Source organism: Anneissia japonica, unplaced genomic scaffold (genome assembly GCF_011630105.1).
Source record: "Anneissia japonica isolate Jap-2015-1 unplaced genomic scaffold, ASM1163010v1 scaffold3531_len492141_cov184, whole genome shotgun sequence".
NCBI classification, from domain to species: Eukaryota; Metazoa; Echinodermata; class Crinoidea; order Comatulida; family Comatulidae; genus Anneissia; species Anneissia japonica.
In genome coordinates, this window is record NW_022702905.1 from 259,555 (window position 1) to 272,894 (window position 13,340).

General features: G+C 34.1%; 1 protein-coding gene across 1 annotated transcript; it reads right to left on the minus strand.

The window, feature by feature from the left end:
• Positions 1 to 4,084: 4,084 nt before the first annotated feature.
• On the minus strand, positions 4,085 to 13,340 carry LOC117104162. The gene is made up of 8 exons (XM_033244859.1): positions 13,092 to 13,340; positions 12,339 to 12,482; positions 10,986 to 11,198; positions 9,183 to 9,542; positions 7,883 to 7,981; positions 7,512 to 7,584; positions 7,210 to 7,241; positions 4,085 to 6,788 (listed from the first exon to the last, which is right to left on the minus strand). The coding sequence occupies exons 1-8, from the start codon at positions 13,150 to 13,152 to the stop codon at positions 6,178 to 6,180; spliced, it is 1,593 nt and encodes a 530-aa protein (XP_033100750.1). The 5' UTR covers positions 13,153 to 13,340; the 3' UTR covers positions 4,085 to 6,177.

Genomic DNA, 13,340 nt, shown 5'->3' on the forward strand with positions numbered 1-13,340 from the left:
ACTTTATAACATTATTATAGACCCATTAAACACAAAAACTGCTCTGGCTCCAGGCACCTGAACCCCACCAGGGGTGGCAACAGCGGGGGGGGGGGGGGGCCTCTAATATCGATTTTAATAAGCCTTTGAAATCCCTGAATTGTCAAAATTTTCGGGGGCTTCACCCCCAGGACCACTTTTGGAACCTATTAATTGAAGCTCGACCACGCCCACTTTGCTTTCGTGGGGGAAATCTGGCCCCTCGTCGGGGCAACGCCCCCCCCCCACCCCGGGCAAATCCTGGTGCCACCTCTGGACCCCACGCCAAGAGAACCCCCCCTTAGAACCCCCCCTTGAAAGGACCTGGCTACGGGCCTGTAAAATGCCTTAGTTTATTATAATCCTTAATCATTTATTAATTAATAGCTGTTAAAATTAGAATGGGCGAATTTAGGCCAATTTATGAAAATTGAAGTTGAAATATACTATACTTTTATAGGTCAGAAAAAGAAGGTGCTCTCCAATTCGTCATGTTCAATTTTTTGGTCAACTATGCCTGTTGAAAATTTGATGGCGGGGAACACATGGGACTTCAAAGGCATCGCGCAAACGTTCTTTACGCGCTGCGGCAACTTTGATCTTGGTTCATTTGCATAGCGCTGCGTGCGCGTAGCTTCGCCGAGTGATCTCCTTCTCAATAATACCTCCATGGTTTAAACATGGATGAGTAGTTTTTCCTCCATGGTTTAAAGCTTGTGACTGAAGCATAATAAATGACTGAGATGTCAGAATGTAAGATTAAATAGTGAGTTTAATTATTTTATTGCGTACTTAAAATATTAGATTTCAAATAACAGCCAATCTTGTTGATAGGATAATTTTCAGGATGCCACCATTTTTTGATAATGTGACAAGGATATGACATGTTCATTATAGGATTAACAACTAATATGCAGATTTCAATGACGCTTAAAATCCCATACTGCGGTACTATTGATTCAACCACATTATTTCTTCTTTAGTGAATAAAAATGTGTACAGAAGTCTAATAATACTAACGGTAATAAAATGTTAATAACAATAATAATAATAATAATAACAATAATAATAATAATAATAATAATAATAATAATAATAATAATAATAATAATACCAATAATAATCTTTATTATATAAAATATTGTTTGTTACATGAACAAAATAATGGTAAGATTATTATTAAAAATATATTCATTGATATATAATTATATATGATCATATTATTGGAGATTGATGTGTATATAAGCGTTACTTGATAATTATTTGAATTGGTTCATCATAACAAGACAATAGTTATTGATATATGTAGCTGTGTGTTATTGGAAAAGTTTGTTTAAGTTTTCAATAATACTGAGCACTACTAGGTTAATTATATGCTAAGAGTACAAGGTACTCTATACATTGGCAACATTAGAATACCGGATGAAGGACAACATACCATAGATCCGCCAAAATTATTGGACGTATAATTATAATATACTAGCCTACTTAGAAATAATACTCAAATATCAAATATATATATCGCTAAATTATCTTTTGCTTAACAAATACATTGAACCATTGATTACTAAATATTTTAAAATATTTAAATAGCTTTCTATTTATATCAATCACAGTCTATTGTTGTTACAAGAGTGATATCAGTTTACCGCTATTGTCCTACCTTTAACAACAACACACAGCAACAAGAGGCTGATCCTGTATTCATTCATTATTCAGAGTAAAGTGGATGTTAATACGCCCCATCTCGAGAAGATATACCGCTCATTCTTCGGAGGATTTCAGTGACAGTCGGCTCTCCAATTATGGCAAATGACGATTGTTCTATATTATTATATCCGTTGAGGTCAGTCGGATTAGGCCATATGTTTTTATAATCAGAGCAGCATTGAGTAGCGCCATCCACTCATCTACATTTCATCCCATAATAGTGATGTATCATTTTTGTTTTAAACGAATGTATTATTCATAAAATTGCGCTGTCTAGTAACATTAATGTAACATCACACATTTCAATTTCGGGACATAATAATACATGTGTAGCATAGCTAATGTTGTCATGATAAATAAATGAATAAAGAAATATATGTCTTAATTATTATCGTGGAGATCTCTAGGTCCCCGGTTCAATTCCTATCGCTGCCTCTCCTTGTGTTTCAACTAGAGGGCTGAAATACAAGTTACAATAGCGCACCGTCTTTCGGATGAGACGTTTAAGCCGTTGGTCCCGTGTGCATTATGGCCCATGCGCACGTTAAAGAACGCAGTAGGACACTCTTCGGAAAAGAGTAGGGGATTGTCTCCCGGTGTACTGCCCAATCACCACCAGAAGGACCCCACTGGAAATAAGTCTTCTTCTAGACTTTCGTGAGCTAGTCCTTGGTGTTTACACCGAATAAATCCAATCCAATCATATAGGCCTACTATTTTGAGTAAGGACAACATGTTTGTGACGACTTACCGTCCAGACGTGTGAACAGTTCTGCAAGAAATATATCGTGGTACAGTACCATTCTTTTAACTGTCTTACCATTATTGGCATATTTCGAGTTCCTATTTATAGCCATTAAAATACCATAAAATAATTTACAATAGCATGAGTCCACTAAATATTTGACGAGGACTCGTCACGCTACAAAATCAACACAAGTCATTATTCAAATTACGTGAAAGGAGCAGCAGAGATAGGTAAGGAAGTCATGTATGAGAACATTTTTAAGGCTATTATATTATTGTTGTTGTCACCTTTTGTGTTATTATAGTATTAATACTAAAAACAATAATAAACATTATTATTATTTTAATCATTACCTATATTATTAGTGACCTAGGTCTATAAGGTTATTCTACGTAACCATAGCTCTACTTTTCGTGAGCGTTTCAGTCAACCGCGAGTGTACCATAATAGGCATCCGTAGACTATGATATGATACTACGCAGCAAACCTAATTTGAATAACATTGTGTGTGTGTGGGGGGTGGGGGTGGTGTGTGTATGTGTGTGTAGTAGTAGCAGACAGCAAAAACATCTTTAAAAGACCACAACCGTTTTAAACCTCAAAAGCATGTAGACTAGGCTTAGCTGATTTTGTAAAAAGCACATCGGAATATACATGTTTCGGCAGCCGAAAGCAATCTGGCATCATGTTGAGGTTTCTTTAATACTCCTTCAATTTGGTGGCTTCCTTAATTATGCCTAACTCTGTGAAATTTATTTAGTGAATTTAAAACTTCCGAACATACGTCAGAGAGGAAAACCAAAATCCCAACAGTATTATATCTGTAACTTTTTCCATATCTTTTTCACACACTCAAAACTGGATTAAAGCCAGAAAGTTTTCATATTGTCTAGCTTACATATATTTTTTTTACAATATTTTACGTATTTAATGTTCTAAAGGAAGCGTTATGAATACCAAACAACCTTGTTATAACATAAAAGTGTAATGAGAATAATCGCTACGATGACATTTTCTAAAATTTTATACACATTTACAGAAATTGTCAAGAGGGCGCTATCGAACCTAAAAACACAATCATGAAAAAAAATAATACTATTGTACGATTGTCATTTGTAAAGGAAGTTATATTGAAGACAATGATATTAACTAGGAGACGTTGGTAGTCATTGTTGGCTTCTTAACCGTCTAGGAGATCAAACATCTGCTTATTTGATAGTCGAATTTTTAATAAAGTCATATGTTCTAAGCCCCACTTACCATTGGATAATAGTTAAATAATGACATTAATGACAGAGATTAACATTCCGCTACTGAGTCAGATGTTATTTATAGCACGCCGACTTATCTGGGGGCTTATTTATGTAAGACTACGTATGAGTCTACTGTATTGGGATACTAAGCGAATAACTTCTACATAGAATTGTGGGTTGTTTTTTTCAGTTCCCAATGCTGTTTCATCAATCATGAGAAAGAATGAGTAATTTCAGGGTCAAATCATATTTGGAATTGAAAAACAAGGATTTGTTTAAATTATTTTATTCAATAATGTTCAATAGCTAAAATAGCCAGAGTTTAAAAAAAATAAATTTGACGATAAAATCCTTCTTCGAGATTGTTGATCTATTATCTGCGGTTTTTAATTGCATTGTACAGAGTTGGCGAATTGAATGAAATCGAACATTGAAATTAAAACTAATTGGCCTAATAATACCGAACCGGTATTCGAACCCGGGACCGTCTATACAGCCGCCTTAACCAACCGGGCCATGGAGGATTCGTTGGGAATTTAAATCCGATTAAATCAACTCATATCTCAGACCCATTTTGCTCACGCGTAGTTGAACAACAACAGTTCGAATGCCATGACACATAACACCCTCTTCTTTTAAGCATTTAACGGCAAGACGGGATCTTACGAAATATCAACAAATAATGTTAAAATTTTATTAATCATAGCCCTTCAACAAAAAGTTTCTTCTCAGTTGCCTGACTTTTGGTGGGACTTCAACCCGTTACACATTGCTATCAAGGCGAGCAATCATAAATTTAGCCCAAGAAAGCCCATGATATATATCAGATCATTGGGGGTAAATCAGACCAATCAAGCCAGAAATTTCACCAAACAACTGATTCACACCATTGGAGCTGTACACCAGAAGTAAGTACACTGCAGTACAGTAAATCTGAGTTGCTGAATCGCACAACGTGTAAAATAAATGGTAAACTTAAATGACTTAAACTACGTCATTTTCATAGAAACGACCTAAATTTTTGGGATGCAATTTTTATAACAATATGTAGTACCTTTAATAGACATGTTTTATGTCACACACAAGAAGAAGTCGTACCACATTGGTATTCTGTCTAACAAAAGGTCCAGTGGCCCAGTTGACAAAGGTGTCTGCATATTCAGTAGTAAACAGAACAATAATGTATTTTTAAAAAATAGTATTGTTTTCAGCAAAATATTCCTTGTAGTTTCAAGAATCTGTTCGTTTATCTTTTTATAGAAACGCCATAATTTTATCAATAGCTTTTTAAAACCCTAGGTCACCTTAGCGTTAGGGGATCCCTCATGCACTGGCGGATTTAAGGGGAACCCTGCCGGTCAGGAACCCCGTAAATAATTCAAAATAATTTTTTAAGAATTGAGAAAAAAATAAAAATTATATTCAAAATGTGGGAGTGCCATTTCCGGTCATCTAGAGGCGACCTTTTGTCTATCTGTGAAGATTCCTCTCTGGCCCTCTTTATTTCGAATTCCTGGATCCACCACTGCAAGGACCACCCCATCTGTGCGAATGTTCAAGGAAAATCCTGGATCCCCACCAGTCTGGATACAATATAATTTACTTATAAATTATGTAGACACAACCCTATTGTCCACACCATCTTTAAAATCTCTTTTAATAACAATGATTTCGACTAATAATCATCTAATGTTTAATTTACTCAAGTGTTAGAGTAAAGCACTTCGACCAGTTAAAGAAACCATATTTATTTAAGTGTTATTTAAATAAATTATAATGGCGAAATCATAGGCTTATTGTAGCTTATATGAGAAATTTTATATTTTATCAATCAAACCACGAAACTTGTGACCAGATGAATGTTTTCAACTATTATTGTAGCTTATGTTAACCTAATCTTATGGGTTTTTTTATATCTTGTATTGTACTTATTATGAATCTTATTTAGAAATTGATGTTACGTAATAATTTTTAAATGATAGAAAGACACTTACAAGCTTACCATGAACACTATATAGGTATTTATGTAAAGCTTTAAAAATATATATTTTAATAACAATTTCGAGAAGAAAAACAAATATGGGTAACAATTAGTGGCTGTACTTCTATACATTTAAATTTTTTTATCGCATCTCGTGTTTGAAGGTTGTAGTAATTTCTAAAACGTGCCTCTGTACCAATATTTCACTTAACACCTTTTTCAATATCTGAACATTGCTGCTGATGCTAGGTGTTGAGTGGGATACGATACGACGTTCTACCACGAATTCTTAATAGCATCATCGTAAATGTATTTTTTACCTATAGTCAAACCAATTAAGTGTTTACATTTCTGTAAAAACTTTATGGTTGGGATACGACGGATACTATTACACACTCACAAGTGCTATTAAAACCGTATTCCGCACACCATGTCTTAAGAACCGGATGTTCTGGCATGTCATCTCCTCAGTCTTTAAGACCCGTGTAGTCCCCTGCTTGATCTCGAGTTCGCTCACTCAATTTAGTGTATCCAGTGTCGCTTAGCGACGACATCCAACGATAATCCTGGCTTTCATCATTCATATCCGTATGGCTCATAACTTCAGAAGTTGCATAATATTCAATTTTATTGTCTTTTTTCTTTGCTGCTGTCTTCATAGGCACTGCGTACAAAGAGTCACTGCTTGCATTGTGTGGTTGTCTCTTTTCCAGAGACGTTTGTCGTGGTGGCGCCACTGGCATGGACTTCTTTGCGTTTGCTGCAGTTAATGAATTTGGTGAAACCATAGGTACACAATACTCTTCATCCATACAATCTGCTGCCACAGCAGCATATCCGATAGCGCCCTCTTCACTGTCAGGCTCAACTGACGGTCTGGCAATCGTGTTCTTTATGGATCCATCTTCAGAGAGAGATGCTTTATATATATGCTCCCTTTCTTCTTTAATTTCTTTTTCAGGTATAGCGTGATATTCTGCTTCGAAATATTGTTCGAGAAGCTTGTTATCACCTGGTCGCTGCATTGATGATACTTTAAGATTTTGATCTGGTTCGCAATATATTATCGTTGCGTCACCTTTAAGGAAATTTAAGCAAATTTGCATGATAATTACAATATTATAGCTATGGATGAACACACAATCAGTCGTAGGTCTAGTGACTTTTTTTACTGCACATCTAACCTTGACTTGCATTGGAATTATTTGAAGATTAGGCCACAATAGGTAAACACTAAGTAATTCATATTTAATCAGACCAATTCGAAAGAATAACGTTCTCTATTGGCAATCAAGGGGCCTACTACTAGGAGCCTAACCTGTATTTTTTTTAAATTTATTTATGTACTTTATTTAACTCTGTTGTCTTTACAGTGCAATAAATACGAAACATTTATAACTATGGTTTAAAAATATAAGACATTACAACCACATAACAATATAAGTAAACATAATTTATGACATTCATTGAAAATATATTTAATAAACTGTTAAACTTACCAAACTGCTGCATATGTGACCTGTTTGATATTCTATTTGAAAATTAAAGTACAAGACAAAACAATATAAATAACAAAACAATATGAACGTGTTAACAATAGGTCTACGTTAAAGAAAACAGGGCCTAGGTATTTGTTAAAATAGTAGGTAACAGGTAGACGGTGATATTAGGCCTATGTTAAAAAAAATATATAAAATATGAAAATATACCGTATTCATAACCCCTACAAAAACTATATATATATATATATATATATATATATATATATTCTTATCCATATAATATGATTATATAAATTCACCTCATATAAGCAGCATACACAATTATAATGACGACAGCAAGACAAACAACACCTCCAATAATGAAATACATAACTGAAAAGAAACGTACATAGATCGAATTCAATCAATCAATAGTCAATCAATCAGTCAATCAAGATGGAAAAGAAGAAAATGATGTAGTTCAAGTCATTGTGTAGTATAGAGCCCATCTCCACAGCAGAATGCAATGTTCATTGGCGCTACGACATTAGTAGGCCTATTACTCAAAGTTCACAATTCTTTCCGTCAGTCATGACTTACATAGCGCCTGTACCCTTGCTCCCCACAGAAATGTTTACTATAGTTCAAAGGACCTAATTATGCCTATGTTATCAATTAAATGTAAAGTTACCATTTAGTTTCATAAAGTTTCTCTTCTCTGAAGGCAAAACTCCTTGCATAGGCGGTAGGTTGTCATCAGTGGTACCATCTAAAATATTCGTCAACAATTCTACAATATCAATTCAAACAATAATTGGAAAATATTTTTCTTTAAATATTACGTCATTTTACATTGTAACTGTTCCTATATATGTATATGTTGCAACTCAATCAAGAAGCTTTAGTCAGCAAAGCTTATCCACCATAGTGTATTCACTGGAAACATTATACGAAAGTCACCACTTAATGGGTCGTGTATGAAAAGTGAACGGTTCAGTCGCGGTTCTGATCTACTTGCGTGTATCAGATTATCAAGATTATTGCTTAGCAAAGTCTTATCATATTATCAACCTACTTTTACACAGTAACTTAAAAATATGTAGTGAATTAGAAAAGATCGAGATAAAAAGAGGCCAGATAAGGGAAGGCTAAGGATTATGAAACACTTCCTCTTATTCTCCTCTTCGTAATCTTCGTTCTTCATCTCAAAATCTCTTGACTGTTCCGTCTCGTAAAGGCAAATCAAAGACTTATGGTCAACGTGCTTTTTCTTTTCAAGCCCCCTTTATATGGAATTCCTTGCCGCTTTTTGTTCGCGATTCGTCTGATTTGCTTTCTTTAAAAAAAAATCTTAAAACTTACCTATTACTAGAACGTTAACTTGCTTTATTTCCTCAACTAGCACCTTTGATAAATTTTTGAATTGGCGCTATATAAGTATTTGTTATTATTCTTATTATTAATGCTTTTAACTACATTTTTCAATGGTTGTTTTCAGTGCAGATTGTGTATCTTGATTTTATATTTTAGTAACGGATTTTAGACAATGTAGAAATGTTCTACAAGTATAATCAACAACAGTTCCGAACCATACTATTATTACTTGCGTTTGACCAATAAATAAATCTTGAATATTAGAATCTTGAATCTTAGAAAAAACACAAAACTATATGACTGTCTCTTATACACATCTAGATGTGTATAAGAGACAGATAATAATGAAGCTGAGTTAGACAGTAATACACAAAATATTTTATTCAGGAAACGAATATTTCGTCTTGTCCTCAAGACTTCATCAACGTAAATCAGTTACGCTGATGTAGTCTTGAGGACAAGACGAAATATTCGTTTCCTAAATAAGTATTCTACATATAATATTATATATTCGACGTGGATAGTACATACATTTACAAAAATAAAATAAGAGGCGCTTTGCTATTGTTGTGAGCTTTCCGTGTTCAATAATAATTATAGAATAAACTTCAACTTACTTTGTCCACATTTGTATAAACTTATTTCTTGGTTACTTCCACACGTCTGGGACGCGTTGCCGTTGCAAGGTGTATTGCAGTTTCCATCGGGGGATTTTCCGTACATATAATAACTTGCATTCTCGTGACCACAGTAGCATTCATTGCGAAATTCTAATCCAAAATATTCGTAGTTACTCCCACAACAGACGCTGGCGCATAACTCAACTGTCATTGCACTGTTGGCGCACCTATTAAGGCAGCCGTAGCTGTGGCACCTGGGGTCTTTGTCCAGGTTACAATCGTAGTCCTTCAACAGAGGCTCGCCTCCAATGTTATCTTTATAACAACCGATTATGTTGTAATTGTTTTCTTCCGGTTCTAAAAAATGATAGTCATAAATTATGGAGAACGTACGGTAGGCCTATATGGTCATTGGCATCGATCGGTTCTAATCAAGGGTACGGTATGTGAAGAGGACATATTTTGTAATCGAAGCAAACAAATTGTTTGGCATTTTGGACCAATTGGGCATCATCGAAATATCCAGATTTATAAGATAATGTATATTCACCTATGGATCTTCCAACGTTGCTGTTCTTTTGAAGTTTTATTTATATAAAAATCTAGTACGGTACGTATCAGTGGCGTATATCTAAAAGTCACGGGGGGGGGGGGGGGGGGGGGGGGCGCGAAGGTGAAGTGAAGGACTCGACAATCATTTGAGGGGCGCTAATTCGAAAAAAAAAGTGATTTTAGGTGATTTTTAACTACTTGACTGTGTTTTTTGGGGGGAGGCGACTGAGGGAGGCTAATTTATTTGGAAGGGGTGGGGGGCGTGCGTTCCCTAGATACGCCACTGTTACGTATTGATAAACTTTTAATCTAGTGAGGATCAATGAGTTTTGTCATTGTAATATGTATAATATATATATCAGATATTGACTTGCATGGTTGTTTCCGTTGTGTTTATAGGATGCAATTAAGCCCAAATTATTTTAAACCTAACTAGTTTTCTGAATTCAGTTCTTTTGGAATTTAAAAAAACTGAAAACAGAAATAGTTATATATAATATAAGACATGCTGAATGTTTATTATATAAGTTAAATTGTATTTATGTTATAAGGTAAACCTACTGATTGCGATTTTACTACTGTATTATAATTTCAGAGTTTTATATTTTGTACGAAATTAAAATGATTTTGTGAATTGCTTTAAATATAATATGGTGTAAATAATGTATAAACATGAGAGTAAAACTATTGTAAACCGAAAAATAATGAAAACAGGAGAAATAAAGGTGGGTGACCCCCACGAAAGACAAAAAAAATGTTAATCAGGTATTGACTTGTATGGCTATTTCCATTTTTTTTTATAGGATGCTATTTAAGCCCAAATTATTTTAAACCTAACTATTTTATATGAATTCATTTCTTATGGAATTTCCAAAAAACTGAAAACTGAAAATATCTGATTTGTAATGCAGTAATATCCGCATTTTTTTTTAAATCTCTCAAGTAGGCCTAATCGAAATATCTTATATTTGTTTCCATTGTTATACGTATTGCGGTCTTCTCATGACTCAGAGTTAAATATCTTACCACGCGTTTAAATCTAGGCCTATGGTGTCTAAATCAGAGTTACTATAGGGCCTACAGCCCTAGGCAACTTACCGATGAACCGTTAAAACAAAATTAGAAAACATTAAACGTTTATCTCAGTTTCACTTAAGAAAATTATGCAACTAGAAAAAGAGGACGGTGAACGGAAGGAAGACGGAATTGATGAATTGATAACTGCAGGATGTAATATCATTAACTTACCAACATCAGTGCATTCAAGTCCAGCACGGAAACAAATAGATGATAGTGAACCCCATTCTATTTTTCTTTTGCAGTCAACTATTTTGTCTTCATTTCCTTGACACTGGAGGTCTGCTAGCCAGATAGGTTCACCTAGGCTTATGTTAACCTTGTTGTAAATCGAGTTGGTATCTCTTCCATATGCTGTAAATACATAACGTGCTTTACCTCGACCTTTATGGAAAAAAACAGAACGTGTTCGTATATTTGTTGTTTGCAATTCACTATCGCAATAATTATTTATACATTGATAAAGGATTCAGTGATATCTGTTAATCGTTTCGTTTAGCGCTTTAACGCCAGGCTCCGGAGGAAATCTCATCTTTTGCTGATATGTTGTAAAACTGATTTTTCTAAGACACGAAAAGCATATTTGACGAAAAAAGTTGGAGCAGTTAATGATATGCAGATTTTTGAATATTTAAACCACCGTTTTTCCATCTTTACCCCCTGATTATAAATATTAAATGTCGGTATCTCATTAACCGCTCCCGAGTTTTTCGTCAGATATGCTCCGGAGCCTGGCTTAAGGAAATACAATGTTGACATATGCCTTTTGCTGTTCTATTAAACAAAAAACATAATACGTATACATATACTAAATCTGTAAAACAGAAAATCAATATACATTTTCCCTAGCTTGTATGAAAGTACGAAATTCAAATGCATAGTAAATTACATGTACAGAAAAGTAATAATAAACAAGAAACATACGTAGGCCTAATCGGTGATGGCCGAAACAAAATGTAATCACAGTGGGCCTAAGTTTTGAAATAATTAAAATTATGAAACCGTTTGTATGATCTCGGTCTATCACACATAAACCATGGATCACTTAAGTTTAAATTTACTAGATTTTAAATAATTAATTTTTTTAGTATCTTATGATATGATTTATGATGATTTAATCCAATGTTATATCAACTCATCTATAGATTTACTACAATGCGGATTATGTTAATTGTCGTTTTTGATCAAATACTATATTTGTAAGTACAGTATTAGGACTGTTAAAAGTACGGTATACACGGTATGTAATATTATCAACTCGACATTCGTTCAATTAATACAGTTAGGATATCAAATGCTAGCAACTCGATAAGATAATGATGAGGAAGATGATGATGATGAATATGATCATGACGATCATGATGATGATGAAGATGATGATGACAAAGACAAAGAAGAATAATAGGCCTAATAGTAATATTAATAACAATGGCAATGTATTAGCTCTATGTTTTCTTTTCTTTAACAAACCGGCCTAAAGTTCAGGAAAAGTAGGCCTAAACCTACCATCTAGACATTACTAACCTAGTTGTCTGCAAATTACGTCACCATCAGCCCTATTCCACAGTGGACCACTGCAGATTGCTCCCCATTGGTTATCGTGGTAAACTTGCACAATATTGTAGTCGACCTCTTCCGGCATCAATCGAACATCACCCTCAGTCTGACCTGTTGAAGTTTTAGTTGTAAAAAATCGTACAATAAATTATAGAAAAAAATCAATCAATGATTCAGTGTTATTCAATCGATGATATCAACAGTGAAAATATCAATATCTTGATATCAATATATTAATCAAAACCAATATTAACATCTACATCAATATCAGTATATATTATATCAATATTAATCATCTACAATTGGCCAATCAGTAAGTCATTCTGTCATGCGTGTTGTCTGTCTGTTAAATAATCGAATTGTTAGTCAATTAGTCAATTGATCAATCAATCAATCACATTAGTTAATGTAAATTAAATTGCACTTCATTGAACGAATGCTTTAACGATTAATCTTATGGTAGCGTAATAAGTCTCAGGCATGCAACGCCAACATAAGTTAACAAAATATACAGAGAAAGTATAATATTTTATTTATCGATATCTTTTTTTTTTTTTAACTCAGACTGAATACTTTTTCATGAAATAAGCCTGTAATACTTTCTTATTCGTATATTAATATTAGGAGTAGTTACTATTGTGCCCTACTTAATAAAACAATATAAATTTATTATTTAATTCGATACCATTTTCAAAAGATTTAAATAAAATCAAGACATACCACTTATACCAGATACCATCGCCAGTAATAAAATGCCAGTAAATATACATTGTGAAATCATTCTGAAAGATTCGGCGTTAATATAAAGACGTTTTGGAGGAAAGTGCCGGTAGAACCTTATCGATCAATTTGAGTGACGCGATAGTACATGATTTGTTTGTTGCGAGACCTGCAATCCAGTGGCTGACACCGGGAATAATATTATCCGATACTTGATCTTTGCGTCACCTTCCTCTCCTTGACAATGCT